Source organism: Anolis sagrei, chromosome X (assembly GCF_037176765.1).
Source record: "Anolis sagrei isolate rAnoSag1 chromosome X, rAnoSag1.mat, whole genome shotgun sequence".
Lineage (NCBI taxonomy): Eukaryota > Metazoa > Chordata > Lepidosauria > Squamata > Dactyloidae > Anolis > Anolis sagrei.
The window spans coordinates 47,424,191-47,441,935 of record NC_090034.1 but is presented as its reverse complement, the minus strand read 5'-3'; the positions used below and the strand labels follow the sequence as shown (position 1 = coordinate 47,441,935).

The window sequence follows — 17,745 nt, the reverse complement described above, 5'->3', positions numbered from 1 at the left end:
AAAAGACACCACAATCGTTAGCATGAATGCCAAGACCTCTTCTGACCAAAGCCACTTAGTGGAGGGACACTGGGGCAAGCAGAAATGTCACTGAACCCTGCTATTAAACCATGAGTGACTCAAGCAGTGCAGAAGGGTGGGCTGAGGTAGCACAGGGACGCCCTCCAAAGCCGTACCATTTTGAAGCGGCAAGGGATGTCGCTGCGGAAGACCCCTGACTCCAGGGCTTCCACGTGGCCCCCGACATAGGTCTCCGAATCCAAGACGTGTCCATCCTCCGTCAGCTTATTGAACTCCTGCTCTTGCTTGTTGGGGAAGATGATGTTGGCGTGGTAGGCCTGGACCATCAGCAGGGCCTCACAGAGTGTCCCTGAGCCCTTGCGGAGCACCTGCGGGAAAAGAGGCCCACAAGAGATTAAAAAAAAAACTCCGGTGTCCCACAGCTAGGGCCTCTTCAGCTCTATCTCAACTGTACCCAAGTAACTTGGCCTCCCTTTGCCTTTTTCTATGGCTGTTTGGCTCTATATCTCATGGTTCCCATCTCCTGACTTGTTAGCTCACCTCTTCTTTCCTCAAGCTCTTGTTTATGGCATACATTACATATTAAACATTACCTAACTCTATATATCAAAGATGGCCTGAACTCTTTTTACGTTTATGATGATGTGTTTTAACTATGCTGTGACTTGCTTTGAGCCACGAGAGTAAAACTATAATAATAATAATAATAATAATAATAATAATCAAGGCTGAAGCTCCATCATGCTTACCTCATCAGGCTCCATTGGGATGATGGTGCACAAAGCAAAAATGAATGGATGCACATACTTCATGTACATGTAATAGGTCGCAACCGCATCGGACACTGAATAGGTGGCCAGAGTCTGAAGGAAGAAACGGAAAGGAATGTCTTCACCACACACTTACATTAAAGCCCCGGTATATCCCGCACCACATTCCTCCTTCCTCAATAAAATTATAGAAATCCAGTTCCAATACATTATTCTGTTGCATGGGACTGTGCTTTGTTTCTGCCTCCCAAGAAACAGCAGCCGAAGGAGGCAACTGTAAAATTAAACTTGAGGAATCCTGTCGTGGCATCAGTCAGTGAAGACTTGATGGTACCAATGGAGGACTTTCTCCAGAATTCAATACCTGGGGCTCTTCAGTCGCCATCCGGCACATCTCTTCAGGGTCCAGCTCCACTGGGTCATAGCCCAGCTTGGCTTTGGCGGCCGCTTTCAGGTTGTGGCTTCCTACGGGGAGGTAGCTGTCTCTCTTGACCCACCTGTCAAGGGAAGCCACAGCATTGGAAACACTTTATGACTCCGTAAAAGCAACATGGGAGAAATGTAAAAATCAAATACATGCCTTGCAGGGCATCTGCCGCCTGCATTATTGCTGCCATTTTTAATAGGGACTCACAAGCTTAGCTTTATATGGCCCTTTATATAACCTGGCCCTGAGACGTACAGAGCTTTCTAGGTCGAAAACAGCACTGACTCACAAGATGTGGAATGTATATATTCTCATGGAGCAGAGATGTGTCAAAAGGATGCAAGCCTCCGCCAGCTTCTCCTTCATCAGCTTAAGTCTGGAAGGAAATTGATGCGATAGAGGGAAAAATCTGTGTTCATACCTGAGACAATCCATGTGGATACACTGAGATGACTTGTATTCGCCCTGGTTGTCCTTCTGGAAGCCAATCTCCTTCTGCATATCCATCCCGTGTGCTGCAGCTCTAGCTTCGACAAAGGGCCTGCAAACATTGAGTCCAAATGATCAAAAGAAGTTCTACAACCAGGATGGTAACATTAAGGATGGACAACTCGATAGACCTGGGACAAAAATGGATGCAAAATCCCCCCAAATCCACTTGTGTTTGAGTAATTCTTTTCAACTACTGAGATATCCTATTTTCCACAGTTCGGGATTCAAGGTGGCTAACAGATAAAAAAGGTCACATGGTTGCAATCCACAAAACACAACAGTTAGAAAGATGGTTAAAATTAATTTAAACCATTATGTTTGGGTTCAAGCCTGCTCCGTTCTCACCAGTCAAAGAAGTCTCCATTGTAAGTCACCATGATCGTCGGCTTAGTGTCCTGGACATGCTCAAACCACCGCTGGATGAGATGGGCCTGGTTTGAAGAGGAGAAGAATTGACAAACTTGACTTAAAAACAAAATGCATCTCAGAACAGATGGGCCAAACCTGCACAGCAAGGGTTGCCTATACTTGATACTATATTATTGTTGTTGTTGTTATTGTTATTATTTTACTGACACAAAAACACAGTATGTCACAGCAAATGAGATATATACGTTGGATTTCGTATCACAAAATCACAAGTCGAATACTTCCCAAACATCTAGGACTGTGTGATGTATTTCCGAATGATGCGCGCAGATCCAAGTAAGGTGGCCTTTTGCGGTTTACAGATCGTGATGTTGTCGATGTTTATTGTTTCCAAATGCTGGTTGAGTTCTTTTGGCACGGCACCCAGTGTGCCGATGACCACTGGGACCACCTGAACTGGTTTATGCCAGAGCCTTTGCAGTTCGATTTTGAGGTCTTGATAACGGCTGAGTTTTTCCTGTTGTTTTTCCTCAATGCGGCTGTCACCTGGTATGGCAACATCAATAATCCAAACTTTTTTCTTCTCCACAATCGTGATGTCTGGTGTATTGTGTTCCAAAACTTTGTCAGTCTGGATTTAAAAGTCCCACAGTATTTTTTGCGTGTTCGTTTTCCAATACCTTTGCAGGTTTATGATCCCACCCGTTCTTTACTGCTTGCAGGTGATACTTGTGACATTATTATTATTATTATTATTATTATTATTATTATTTGTTACCTTTCCAAACGGAATTGTTGCCAACACTGTGAACCACGCTGAGTCCTCTTCAGGGTTGAGAAGGGTGGTATACAAATACCGCAAATAAATAAATAATAATAAATAAGTCTATTTACCTCATCCGGTTCATTAAAAACACAGAAGGGCCCCTCATACTCAGGTTTGGGAGTGAACTCAAAATCTTCGATGTCTTCCGAAACGATCTCCCGGTTGGTGATCAAATAACCCTTCAAAGAAAGAAGTGATTTTGAGTGATCAGTAAATATTTTGCCCAAGACACACACAAGCACAGAGAAAGCTCCACTTGAACAACTTTTCTCTCCCTGTGGTTTCAAGATGGAAGGTCTTGACTGACCAAAGAGATGCAGCGGTGCCACCGACCTGCCCATCGATCATGTAGGAGATCATCATTATCTGGTCTGTTTCGGCATCCGGAAATTTCAACGGGAGCTTGGTGGTCTCAATATCAAAGGCCAGGACAACAGGATCCTAGAAAGAAAAGAAATCGGCAGTTGCGAGGCTTGAAAGGACACGATGACAACAACATTAAGAAACTTTGAGAGACGACAACTCACGGGTCGCTCAACCAGGTCATCACGACGAGTGATTTCAGGGGGAAAGCTGCTGCCCCGGTAGCGAACGTTGTACCAATGAGCCTGTCACAGGAGAAGCCAGCAATTATTTATTTATTTCGAATATTTGTATCCCGTCCTTTTCACCACCGGAGGGGGACTGAGGGCAGCTTCACAACAGGCATTTATTCAGTGCCAACAACAGTAATAAATGACCAAAGCAATTTCAACGGTTTGTTAATGTTTAAATTACTAAAACGTTGTTTAAATCACACAGGTTTGAATTCATAGTCCTTGTCAGCCCATTGTCATTCACACAAATTGGGTCTCATTCTAAATTGCTGCCTCTACTGTTTGAACGCTTGGTCCCATAGCCAGGTTTTGAGTTTCATTCTAAAGGACAAGAGGGAGAGGGGCAATTTAATGTCACCGGGGGGAGAGTTCCACAGGGGAGGGGCCACCACCAAGAAGGCCCTGTCTCTCGTCTCCACCAGTAGCGCTTCCGAGGATGGTGGGACTGAGAGCAGGGCCACTCCCGTCGATCTTAGACTTCATGATGGTTCATAGTTGGAGATCGTTCATTCAGGTAAGCTAGGCTAGAATCGTTCAGGGCTTTATAGGCTAAAGCCAGCACTTTGAATTGTGCTCGGTAACAGATTGGCAACCATCTTTTATAAGTTACACATCTGTTTGGCCAAATTTTTGCATCGAGTTGGCACCTGCCTCTTGTCACTGGGGGAATCAAGCACTCACCACGTGGATCTTCCGATCGATGGACAGGCGGATGTGATAAGGCACGTCATATTCCCGCATGTCCACGATATTGTCCATCTGGTCGGAAGTCTTCTTGGAGGGCTCCTCGTCCTTACTGCTCAGGCTGCCACCAGCCAGAGCGCTGCCAAGAAGATAAAGCGTAAGTACAGCAAAGGTGTTGGAATCCAACCACATCTTGCACAAGTTTAGAGTCCTCATCAAGTGATCCTGGATTCATCATTGAGCCTGGAACCCCAGGTTTTGGGGATAGCCAGGGGAGTTTTTGCACAATTAAAACCTATGCACCAGCTGCACCCATACCTTGGGAAGTCAGACTTGGCCATGGTGGTCCACGCTCTGGTTACATCCCGTATAGATTATTGCAATGTGTTCTACGTGGGGCTGCCTTTGAAGACTGTTCAGAAGTTTCAACTGGTTCAACAAGTGGCAGCCAGGTTGCTCACTGGAGCGCCGTTCAGGGAGCACACAACACCTGTTACGTCAGCTCCACTGGTTGCCAGTTTGCTACCGAGCACAATTCAAAGTGCTAGCTTTAGCCTATAAAGACCTTAATTGTTCCAGCCCAGTTTACCTGTCCGAATGTCTCTCCCTCTACGAACCAGCTCAGAGACTAAGATTGTCTGAGGAGGCTTTGCTCTCGGTCCCACCTTTCTCACAAGCGGGGCTGGTGAGGACGAGGGACAGGGCCTTCTCAGTGGTGGCCCCTCAGTTGTGGAACTCCCTCCCTAGCGACATTAGATCAGCCCCCTCCCGCCTAGACTTCAGAAAGAGAATAAAAACCTGGATCTGGGAGCAGACTTTTGCTAGATAAGGCAGTGCAGTAATTTTAATGTAGAATATGTGCAATTGACTACGGAATGGCCTTAGACTTGGATCCTCGGATGGTGTGTTTTAACATTGAATGTATTTTAATTATGTTTATTAGGTCAGTAATTTTAATCTAAGTTATTTTTAAGTGAATACTGTATGTTTTGAGGCGCTGCGTAGGTGTCACTTGTAAGCCGCCTTGAGTACCCTTTGGGGTAGAGAAAGGTGGGATATAAATAAATAAATAGGCCTCTTTTTGTCTGTCTCTCTATGCTCCCCCCCCCCTTAATTGTTGGGCTGACACTTCTCAGGTACAGGCCCCTTTTCTAAAGTATCTAGCCCCGTGGCAAGCTCAAGTCCTCCATTTTGCTCTTCTCCTATGAGCATGGAGAGACTCAAGATGCCTGCTTCAGAGAATGAGTGTCAAGACCTTCTTTCCTGGTGTGGGGAACCATGAAAGTAGACCATGCCTTAGGGCATTTGCACACCTGAAGCAGAGGGCAGAACATTTAGTTAGATAGACAGTTTAGCCCTTTACTTTCCTATATTGTAATCTAATTCTTTGAATAAAGTACCGTATATACTTGAGTATAAGCCGACCCGAATATAAGCCGAGGCACCTAATTTTGACACAAAAACCTGGAACACATACTGACTGGAGTATAAGCTGAAGGTGGGAAATGCAGCAGCTACTGGTAAATTTAAAAATAAATAAATAGATACCAATAAAATTACATTAACAGAGGCATCGGTGGGTTAAATGTTTCTGAATATTTACATAAAATGGTAATTTAAGGTAAGACTGTCCAACTCTGATTAAACCATTATTCTAGCCACCTTCGGTGTAAATGTGCTTACGTATTCTTCCAATAATCACCATAGTTCATTTTAACTATACATGTTGGGGAAAATGCTCTGTATATATGAACTAGCTGTCCCCTGCCACGTGTTGCTGTGGCTCACATGGGGGTTCTGTGTGGGAGATTTGGTTCAAATCTGGTGGGGTTCAGAATGCTCTGTGATTGTTGGTGAACTATAAATCCCAGAAACTACAACTCCCAAATGTCAAGATTCTATTTTCCTAAAACTCCACCAGTGTTCACATTTGGGCATATTGAGTCTTCTTGTAGAGTTTGGTCCAGATCCATCATTGTTTGAGTCCACAGTGATCTCTGGATGTAGGTGAACTACAACTCCAAAACCAAAGGACACTGCCCATCAAACTCTTCCAGTATTTTCTGTTGGTCATGGGAGAACTGTGTGCCAAGTTTGGTTCAATTCCATCGTCCCTTTCAAATATATGATACTATATCTGTGTGTGTATGAATCATATCTATATATCTATTTATATCTATGGCTGAATGGCTCTGTCAGGAGGACTTTGATTACATTTTCTTGCCCTGATGAAGGGAGTTGGACTGGATGGCCTTGAGTATTTTCTGTTGGTCATGGAGGTTCTGTGTGGGAAGTTTGGAGTGACAAAGAAGGGCAGCTGGTAAAGATTGGGATGGGGAAAGGAAGGCTGCAACATGAGCAAGACCGGGGTGCAAAAAGTGGGAAGGGGGCTGGAAAGATCCGAGTAGGAAGGGGACAAGTGGAGAAGTGGGAAAGATGGAGGTGGGAAAGGCAACCGGGAAAGTGGCAAAGAGTGGGGTGAGAAAGAGGGGCTGGAAAAAGTGGAAAACCGTGGTGGGAAAAGGGGCAAGACTGAAATGGGAGAGAGAGGCTGGAACCTGGGAAAGGCTGGGATGGAAAGGGAGCTGGAAAAGTGGAGCGACAGGTGCTGGGCGTAGTAAACACTGGTGTAGGAAGGGAAAAATAGAAAAAAAGAAAACGGGTTGGAAAGAGGTGCTGGAAAAGTGGGGAAAACCAGAGGTGGGAATGGAGGAAGTGGGAAGGACTGAGGAGAGAAAGGTGTGCAAGAGAGGAGGGAAAGGCCTCTCTTCTCTCGGCACAGCGACCCAGCTTGGTTGCTGTGTGGAGAGGTGAGGGTCTTGGCAGGAAAGCGTGGGACGGAAAAGAGGGTGTCTTTCAGCCCCATGCCTTCCCACCAAGCCCCTCACTCGAGCATAAGCCGAGGGGGGCTTTTTCAACCTAAATAAGGGCTGAAAAACTCTGCTTGTACTCGAGTATATACAGAATTTACTCACTTTGAAAGCTTGACTCTGCCCCTGTACTGCTGAAACTCATTTGCTCTACGGTGATACTCTAGAAGAGTGATTCTCAACCTGGAGTCCCCAGATGCTTTTGGCGTTCAACTCCCAGAAATCCTAACAGCTGGGAGTTGAAGGCCAAAAACATCTGGGGACCCCAGGCTGAGAACCACTGCTCTAGAAGCTTCTGATCTGCTGCTGATTTACATTTTAAATACTTTCTCCCTTTTTTTGAAATTACGACAACAAAATTAAGAAACGTTGAGGGCGGAGGGTCAGTCCCATTCTTTTGACTTAAGGAACAGAAACAGCCCTCTAAGACCTTTGCTGTTATTGAAGACGGTGGGCTCAAAGAGGCTCCTCTCCTCTCAACCTTCTTTATGCCGCAACCCCTTCGTACAGTTCCTCATGTTGTGGTGACTCCTAACCATAAAATTATTTTCATTCCTATGTCATAACTGTAATTTTGCTACTATTGTGAATCATAAGGTAAATATTTGATATGCAGGATGTATTGTCATTCACTTGACCAAATTTGGCACAAATACCCAATACACCCAAATTTGAATACTGGTGGGGTTGGGGTGTAGATTTTGTCATTTGGGAGTTGTAGTTGCTGGGATTTATAGTTTGCCTACAATCAAAGAGCATTCTGAACTTCACCGATGGTGGAATTGAACCAAACTTGGCACACAGAACTCTCATGGCCAACAGAGAGCTATGAGTCCCCCCGGGGGTGAGAAAAGCAGTATAGAAATACTGTAAATAATAAATAACAGAAAACACTGGAAGGGTTTGGTGGGCATTGACCTTGAGTTTTGGAGTTGTAATTCACCTACATCCAGAGAGCACTGTGGACTCAAACAATTATGGATCTGGACCATATTTTGGCACAAATCCTCAATATGCCCAAATGTGAACACTGGTGGAGTTTGAGGGAAATAGACCTTGACATATGGGAGTTGTAGTTGCTGGGATTTATAGTTCACCTACAATCAAAGAGAATTCTGAACCTCACCAACAAGTAAATTGGGCTAAACTTCCCACACAGAAACCCCATGCCTTGAATGGACTTGCTGGCGTGAGCCTTCCTCCCGCCTTACACACTCTCCCCTGCCTTCACATGTGCACCTTCACATGCATCGAGCACACTTGCTCTCCCCTCCCAGCTTGGAGTCTCAGAAACAGCCCTCCCCTTGGTTGAGAGGCCGGCCAATCACAATGGCAGAGTACTTTTGGTGGGAGGATTCGCCATCTGTTTCCTAAAAGGAAGAGAAGGACAGGCGGAGAGATCTTCAGCCTTCTCTGCCAAAGGGGTTTCTAAGACCATCAGAAATATGTTTTCTGATAGTCTTTGCTGACTGTTCTGAAACCCCCTTGTGACCCCCTAGGGGTCCCAACCCCCAGGTTGAGAAACACAGATCTATTGCAAAGTTTTACTTAAAGATGCAGCTCAGACTGTAGGGAAGTCCATGGGGAGCAAGAACCTTCGGCCTGTGACGATGTGCATTTTTATTCCTATGGTTATGTGTTGTTTAAACAGTAGTTAATAAATGGTAAGTATGTAGAATTATATTTTGTTAGAGATGGTGGCTGGCTTGGTCTGAGTTGCCATAGCAACGGGGGTGGAGCCAACTGTCACCTAGCTGCACAGCTGTTTGAAATAGGCAGTCTGTAAGCCGGTGAGCTACAGGGAAGACTGAAATCTCTGGGTAGGAGATTCAGGGAACTAGTCTGTGAACAAAGAGTTACAGGAGAGGTAGTTGATCCTGTGGTGTGTGGAAAACCAGCAGGAATCCTATAGTTAGAGAACTATAGAAAAGACTGATTCTTTAATATTAAGAATCAGGGTTTGACTGTGAGCCAATATAGTTAGATAAGTCAGGTGACTTATTTATGTTAAATGAACCATCATAAAGCAAGGGTAGCATGTGCCTGTACCTATCTGTAAAAGAAAGAACCATCTTTTTAAAGAAACTGTTTGAAACCTGTTTAGTGGAAGGAAGAGCCCTTCCCAGAGTTATTCAAGAACCATTATAGATGTAACCTATCAAGATTTGTGCCTCTAGAGAAGTAATATTGAATCTGTTATACTTCTGTTAAATAAACTTGTTACTGTTTTCCTCAAGCCTTGCCTGATACAGTTTCTCCTAAGTCAAACAGCCTGCATAAGTAGTAAAACCAAACCAGGGACATTAAACGCTACGCTATCAAATAAATAAATACTTCTGTAAATAATAGTCCCTTTATAAACCAGCTCCTAAGCTGATATTGATCATTGCCCGTCTTTCCTCACAAATTTGGTGGCAGTAGTTTTACGCTCCTTTACACGGCCACTCTACCTGGCTAACATGGTGGTGTAAGCGTCCACCGATTGGTCCCGTTCTCGGTTCTTCCGGACCGCCGGGCTGATCTCCTTGCGCACCTTGACCAGGTCATCCACTGTGTTGAAGGAGAGCTTGAGGTAGTTGCGCTTTAGCCCAACCAAGTGGTTCGGCTACAGAAAGAGAGAGAAAATAGTCAGGGCTAACAACCATTTGTAGCAGCCTAGTTATGGAGGAGTTATGGCCTCTGGGGCACTTCCTACAAACTAACACACCTCTAGAAAGAAGCAGCACTCTCAGAGCACTGCCTCAGAGGATCAGTTCTCCTCTCGGCCTTTCCCAGCAATCCCACAACATTAGATCTTATGGAATCAGTTTCTCACCAGATCTAGGTCTTCCTTGGGCACCGTCTCCAGCTTTGCCATTTTCCCCTGGAACTTCTTGGAAAGGAAGGACGACACTTCTCGCTCGCAGCCCTAAAGCGACAACCATTCCGTCAGAAAGGCAGAGAGTTCCCAGCCTCCTTCCACTTTCCAACCCACAAACCCATCAGCGCTGCAGTGGGTTTATAGTTTCTTGAAGGGTGTCTGACATTATGGGCTAAGAACTTCCTACTAACCTTTTGAGTTGCGACATAAAAGTAAGGTTTATAGGGCAAGGCCACCTACGGAAGGGGAAAAATAAAAGACGGTGAGCTTTATGCAACGCTCTGAATCAGGCCTCTTCAACCTGTGACCCTCCAGGTGTTTTGGACTTCAGCTCCCAGAATTCCTGACCACTGAAAAAGCTGGATAGAGCTTCTGGGAGTTAGAGGGCCACAGGTTGAAGAGGGATCAAGCACATTTCTCTTCTGCCCCAGATACTCACCTTAAATCGACTCCCATCCTCCTGAATGAAATAGTAATCCACAGCACTGATCAGGCGTCGATCCTCATCCAAAATTTCCGTCTAAAGCAAAAGAATAATGTGAGTTCAATATATTAGATCCGACCACAAAGATTTTACACCATTTCCCCCTCTTTCTAAAAGATGAGTCAGCCCTAAGTATGGAAAGGGGCCTGGAAAATATATGGCCAGGACTCGCTAACTCCTTACTAATATCACATAGATGGAGTCTACTTTTCTGGCTGTTGGAGGGCCATTTACCTGCGTGGCTGCATCTCCATATATGAACCCACACGTTCCCTTCGATCATCTGGAGAGGCCCTGCTCACAATCCCACCTGCGTCGCAAGCGCGATTGGTGGGGACGAGGGACAGGGCCTTCTCCGTGGTGGCCCCCCGACTCTGGAACTCTCTCCCCAAGGACATCAGACAAGCCCCAACATTGGCAGTCTTTAGGAAGAGCTTGAAGACGTGGTTGTTCCAGTGTGCCTTCCCAGAATAGGAAACCCCAAGCATCATGTCCCAAATGCACTTTACTAGAGATTTAAGATTGTCTGCATACCGCACCTATTTACAAAAACCTATCCATTTCACCTGTCATGGCCAGCATTTTTTAAAATTTTAATCATTACATTTGGCCCGGCCTTAGTTATTGTCTAATGTTTATTGCTATTGTTTTAATGTTTATTGTTTGTTTTATGAGTTTATTTATTGTTGTATTTGTTATGCTGTTGTTTTATTCACGTGTTGGGCCTCGGCCTCTTGTAAGCCGCATCAAGTCCTTCGGGAGATGTTAGCGGGGTATACATAAAGGATTATTATTATTATTATTATTATTATTATTATCTGTTTGGAGGGACTGGATTGTGTCTTCCTATCTGGCTTAATGAGGTTGGATTGGATGACCTTTGAGGTTCCCATCTAGCTCTAGAATTCTATGATCTAATCCAGTGTTTCTCAACCTTCCTAATGTGGTGACCCCTTAATGCAGTTCCTCATGTTGTGTTGACCCCCAACCACAACATTATTTTTGTTGCGACTTCATAACTGTAATTTTGCTAATGTTATGAATTATAATGTAAATATCTGATATGTAGGATGTATTTTCATTCACTGGACCAAATTTGGCACAAATACCCCATACGCCCAAATTTGAATACTGGTGGGGTTGGGGGCGGGGTGGATTTTGTCATTTGGGAGTTGTAGTTGCTGGGATTTATGGTTCATTTAAATTAAAAGAGAATTCTGAACTCCACCAAAGATGCAATTGAACCAGATTTGGCACACATAACTCTCATGACCGACAGAAAATACTGGAAGGGTTTGGTGGGCATTGACCTTGAGTTTGGGAGCTGTAGTTCACCTACACCCAGAGAGCACTGTGAACTCAAACAATGATGTATCTGGACCAAACTTGGCACGAATACTCAATATGCCCAAATGTGAACACTGGTGGAGTTTGGGGAAAACAGACCTTGACATTTGTAAGTTGTAGTTGCTGGGATGTACAGTTCACCTACAATTAAAACGCCTTCTGAACCCCACCAATGATAGAATTGGGCCAAACTTCCCACACAGAACCCCCATGAGCAACAGAAAATGCTGAGTTTTCTGATGGTCTTTGGTGACCCCTATGACACCCCTTTGTGACCCCTCCCGGGGTCCCGAACCCCAGGTTGAGAAACACTGATCTAATCTTTAATATTAGGTAAAGGCAGAGTTCCTACATGAAGCCAGTGAAGTATAATGCCTTGCCCATTAATTTTCTTTATGTATATTGTATATTATTATTATTACAACACTATGTAACAAAATTTGAAAAAAAAACCTATGTATAACCCAGTAACAAAAATCATTTCAACATAGTGTTATGAGTGTCTATGACTTTCCTCTAGCCCTTGGCACCCAGGCTTCCATACCAAGGACCCAGTGTAGATTCTTCAGACTAAATCTTCTGAAGAAATCCAACCAAAATTGCCTCCATCCATCAATCTCCTGCAAATTCTGGAAACTGGCTCCCAAGTCATTTTAAAGGAGTCTTCTGCCTTTGCTTCCAAAGGGGACTGGTGCCTTGCCAAACTACAGATCCCAGGATCCCACTGCCTTGAGCCACACTGGTGAAAGTGGTGTCAAACTACATGCACAGTACACTGTAGTTGCACCCGGTACCTACCGGGTGCATGTTGATCAACCAGCCGGTCCTTTCGGAGGGTTCCTTGATCCGTTCGAACCCAAATCGGGCATCGATTGTGTCAGTCCATTGGCTGCGCTCCAAGCGCTTGACAGCAGAGAGTGAGGGGCCATCGTCCCTGCAGAAAAAGGAGGCCAGGAGGGTCCATATAGCAAGACAGAAAGAGAGCCCTTGTAGTTAAAGGTGTAGGAGGAAGGCTTGCCCAAAGGATGCCCTCTGCACATGCCCAGAGGCCTTATATACATTGATGTCCTGCTTTTCTCTCTTGATTGAGATCCAAAGCAGCAAGTTGCACATCTATACAGATCATACACACACACACACACACAGTATATTGGACATGGAGTCTTGGCTTACTGTTATTACTATTCTCATCATATCTATATATATAAACATGCTCTGTGCGTAATGAGTACCTTAAAAACAAAAGAACCAATGAACGAAATCACACCAAATTTGGCAATAAAACGTCTCACAACGCAAGGAGTGACCATCACTCAAAAAATTATGATTTTGTCATTTGGGAGTTGCAGTTGCTGGGATTTATAGTTCACCTACGATCAAAGAGGACTCTGAACTCCATCATTGATGGAATTGAACCAAACTTGGCACATAGAACTCCCCTGACCAACAGAAAATACTGGAAGGGTTTGGTGGCCATTGAACTTGAGTTTGGGAGTTGTAGTTCATCTACACCCAGAGAGCACTGTGAACTCAAACAATGATGGATCTGGACCAAACTTGGCACAAGCACTCAATACGCCCAAATATGAACACAGATGGAGTTTGGGGGAAATAGACCTTGACATTTGGGAGTTGTAGTCACTGGGATTCACAGTTTACCTACAATCAAAGAGTGTTCTGAGCCCACAAACGACAGAATTGGGCCAAACTTCCCACACAGAACCCCCATGACCAACAGAAAATACTCAAGGCCTTCCAGTCCAACTCCCTTCACCAGGGCAAGAAAATGTAATCAAAGTCCTCCTGACAAAGAGCCATCGAGCCATAGAAATAGATAGCTAGATAGCTAGATAGAATAATAGAGTCAAAGAGTTGGAAGAGACCTCATGGGCCAACCAGTCCAACCCCCTGCCAAGAAGCAGGAAAATCGCCTTCAAATCACCCCTGACAGATGGCCATCCAGCCATGTTTACCCACAAGCATAAAGAAATTACATATATTAGAAACCAACTTTCTCATTACTTTATTTCCCAGATCAACAGACTGGGCTACAACAACGCGTAGCAGGGGATAGCTAGTTTATTTATGTTCAGCTGTTCAGTCTTAAGTGAGATCCAAAGCAACTAGTTGCACATATATAGAAATCATACATATATGAAAATATAGTGCCCCCTGGTGGCGCAGCGGTGGACTGCAGAGCTGCTGAGCTTAGAATCATAGAATCAAAGAGTTGGAAGAGATCTCATGGGCCATCCAGTCCAACCCCCTGCCAAGAAGCAGGAATATTGCATTCAAATCACCCCTGACAAATGGCCATCCAGCCTCTGCTTAAAAGATTCCAAAGAAGGAGCCTCCACCACACTCCGGGGCAGAGAGTTCCACTGCTGAACGGCTCTCACAGTCAAGAAGTTCTTCCTCATGTTCAGATGGAATCTCCTCTCTTGTAGTTTGAAGCCATTGTTCCGCGTCCTAGTCTCCAAGGAAGCAGAAAACAAGCTTGCTCCCTCCTCCCTGTGGCTTCCTCTCACATATTTATACATGGCTATCATATCTCCACTCAACCTTCTCTTCTTCAGGCTAAACATGCCCAGTTCCCTAAGCCGCTCCTCATAGGGCTTCTTCTCCAGACCCTTGATCATTTGAGTCGCCCTCCTCTGGACACATTCCAGCTTGTCAATATCTCTCTTGAATTGTGGTGCCCAGAATTGGACACAATATTCCAGATGTGGTCTAACCAAAGCAGAATAGAGGGGTAGCATTACTTCCTTAGATCTAGACACTATGCTCCTATTGATGCAGGCCAAAATCCCATTGGCTTTTTTTGCCGCCACATCACATTGTTGGCTCATGTTTAACTTGTTGTCCACGAGGACTCCAAGATCTTTTTCACACGTACTGCTCTCGAGCCAGGCGTCCCCCATTCTGTATCTTTGCATTTCATTTTTTCTGCCAAAGTGGAGTATCTTCGAAAGCTTGCTGACCAAAAGCTTGGTGGTTTGAATCTGGAGAGCACAGTGATCTCCCGCTGGTAGGCCCAGCTTCTGCCAACGTAGCAGTTCGAAAGCATGCAAATGTGAGAAGATCAATAGGTACCACCTTGGCAGGAAGGTAACACCGCTCCATGCAGTCTTGCTGGCCACATGACCTTGGAGGTGTCTAAGGACAATGCCAGCTCTTCAGCTTAGAAATGGAGATGAACACTACCCTCCAGAGTCCGACACAACTAGACTTAATGTCAGGGGAAACCTTTACTACAGACACACACACACACAATATATGTTTATTTGATATGGGGTCTTGGCTTATTGCTATTACTATTATCACCAACATATTTATGTTCAGCTGTTCAGTCTTAAGTGAGATCCAAAGCAACTAGTTGCACATATATAGAAATCATACATATATGAAAATATAGTGCCCCCTGGTGGCGCAGCGGTGGACTGCAGAGCTGCTGAGCTTGCTGACCAAAAGCTTGGTGGTTTGAATCTGGAGAGCACAGTGATCTCCCGCTGGTAGGCCCAGCTTCTGCCAACGTAGCAGTTCGAAAGCATGCAAATGTGAGAAGATCAATAGGTACCACCTTGGCAGGAAGGTAACAGCGCTCCATGCAGTCTTGCTGGCCACATGACCTTGGAGGTGTCTAAGGACAATGCCAGCTCTTCAGCTTAGAAATGGAGATGAGCACCACCACCACCCCCCCCCCCCCCAGAGTCCGACACAACTAGACTTAATGTCAGGGGAAACCTTTACTATACATACACACACACACACAATATATGTTTATTTGACATGGGGTCTTGACTTATTGTTATTACTATTATCATGATAATAGAGGACATTGGAGAACATCCAACCCCAAATTGGGAAAGAAGTCGTCCAGGAATACCTGGCCGCTCTAAATGAGTTCAAGTCCCCAGGGCCAGATCAACTACACCCAAGAGTATTGAAGGAACTAGCGGAAGTCATTTCGGAACCATTGGCAACCATCTTTGAGAGTTCTTGGAGAACGGGAGAAGTTCCAGCAGATTGGAGGAGGGCCAATGTGGTCCCAATCTTCAAGAAGGGAAAAAAGGACGACCCAAACAACTACCATCCGGTCAGCCTCACGTCGATACCAGGCAGGATTCTGGAAAAGATTGTTAAGGAAGCGGTCTGCAAACACTTAGAAACAAATGCAGTCATTGCTAATAGTCAACATGGATTTATCAAAAACAAGTCATGCCAGACTAATCTGATCTCTTTCTTCGATAGAGCTACAGGCTGGGTAGATGCGGGGAATGCCGTGGATGTAGCGTACCTGGATTTCAGTAAGGCCTTCGACAAGGTCCCCCATGACCTTCTGGCAAGGAAACTAGTCCAATGTGGGCTAGGCAAAACTACGGTGAGGTGGATCTGTAATTGGTTAAGTGGACGAACACAGAGAGTGCTCACCAATGCTTCCTCTTGATCCTGGAAAGAAGTGACGAGCGGAGTGCCGCAGGGTTCCGTCCTGGGCCCGGTCCTGTTCAACATCTTTATTAACGACTTAGATGAAGGGCTAGAAGGCAGGATCATCAAGTTTGCAGACGACACCAAATTGGGAGGGATAGCCAATACTCCAGAGGACAGGAGCAGGATTCAAAACGATCTTGACAGATTAGAGAGATGGGCCAAAACTAACAAAATGAAGTTCAACAGGGACAAATGCAAGATACTCCACTTTGGCAGAAAAAATGAAATGCAAAGATACAGAATGGGGGACGCCTGGCTCGAGAGCAGTACGTGTGAAAAAGATCTTGGAGTCCTCGTGGACAACAAGTTAAACATGAGCCAACAATGTGATGTGGCGGCAAAAAAAGCCAATGGGATTTTGGCCTGCATCAATAGGAGCATAGTGTCTAGATCTAAGGAAGTAATGCTACCCCTCTATTCTGCTTTGGTTAGACCACACCTGGAATACTGTGTCCAATTCTGGGCACCACGATTGAAGAGAGAGATTGACAAGCTGGAATGTGTCCAGAGGAGGGCGACTAAAATGATCAAGGGTCTGGAGAAGAAGCCCTATGAGGAGCGGCTTAGGGAACTGGGCATGTTTAGCCTGAAGAAGAGAAGGTTGAGTGGAGATATGATAGCCATGTATAAATATGTGAAAGGAAGCCACAGGGAGGAGGGAGCAAGCTTGTTTTCTGCTTCCTTGGAGACTAGGACGCGGAACAATGGCTTCAAACTACAAGAGAGGAGATTCCATCTGAACATGAGGAAGAACTTCCTGACTGTGAGAGCCGTTCAGCAGTGGAACTCTCTGCCCCGGAGTGTGGTGGAGGCTCCTTCTTTGGAATCTTTTAAGCAGAGGCTGGATGGCCATCTGTCAGGGGTGATTTGAATGCAATATTCCTGCTTCTTGGCAGGGGGTTGGACTGGATGGCCCATGAGGTCTCTTCCAACTCTTTGATTCTATGATTCTATGATATTTATTTATGTTCAGCTGTTCTGTCTTAAGTGAGACCCAAAGCAACTAGTTGCACATATATACAAATCATACATAAATGCTAATATAGTGCCCCCTGGTGGCGCAGTGGTAGACTGCAGAGCTGAGCTTGCTGACCAAAAACTTGGTGGTTTGAATCTGGAGAGCGCGGGAAGCTCCCGCTGGTAGGCCCAGCTTCTGCCAACCTAGCAGTTCGAAAGCATGCAAATGTGAGAAGATCAATAGGTACCACCTTGGCAGGAAGGTAACAGCGCTCCATGCAGCCTTGCTGGCCACATAACCTTGGAGGTGTCTAAGGACAATGCCAGCTCTTCGGCTTAGAAATGGGGATGAGCACCACCCCCCCCCCCAGAGTCCGACACAACTTCACTTCACTTTATTTCTTAATTAGTCGCTCTCCACCAAGGTGCTCCGAGTGACTTACAATTTAAAATAGCATTTACACAATATAAAAACATTCAACATAAAAACATTCAACAGTGACTATTTGGCAAATTAGATCTGATTACTTCAATGCACAACCAAACAGCCA

The 17,745-nt window shown here is 45.1% G+C and overlaps 1 protein-coding gene across 1 annotated transcript in view; it reads right to left on the bottom strand.

Moving 5' to 3' along the window:
* Positions 1-17,745, bottom strand: part of POLE (DNA polymerase epsilon, catalytic subunit) — a 78,735-nt gene that overhangs the window by 49,681 nt on the left and 11,309 nt on the right. Inside the window, exons 2-15 of the mRNA XM_060785344.2 lie at positions 12,545-12,680; positions 10,355-10,435; positions 10,107-10,151; positions 9,871-9,963; positions 9,506-9,660; positions 4,183-4,324; positions 3,433-3,513; positions 3,239-3,346; positions 2,974-3,084; positions 2,056-2,141; positions 1,640-1,759; positions 1,156-1,288; positions 771-884; positions 177-389 (exon numbers count right to left, since the gene is read on the bottom strand). Of these exons, the coding sequence (XP_060641327.2) occupies positions 177-389; positions 771-884; positions 1,156-1,288; positions 1,640-1,759; positions 2,056-2,141; positions 2,974-3,084; positions 3,239-3,346; positions 3,433-3,513; positions 4,183-4,324; positions 9,506-9,660; positions 9,871-9,963; positions 10,107-10,151; positions 10,355-10,435; positions 12,545-12,680 (1,618 nt within the window). The remainder of the gene's footprint in view (positions 1-176; positions 390-770; positions 885-1,155; positions 1,289-1,639; positions 1,760-2,055; positions 2,142-2,973; positions 3,085-3,238; positions 3,347-3,432; positions 3,514-4,182; positions 4,325-9,505; positions 9,661-9,870; positions 9,964-10,106; positions 10,152-10,354; positions 10,436-12,544; positions 12,681-17,745) is intronic.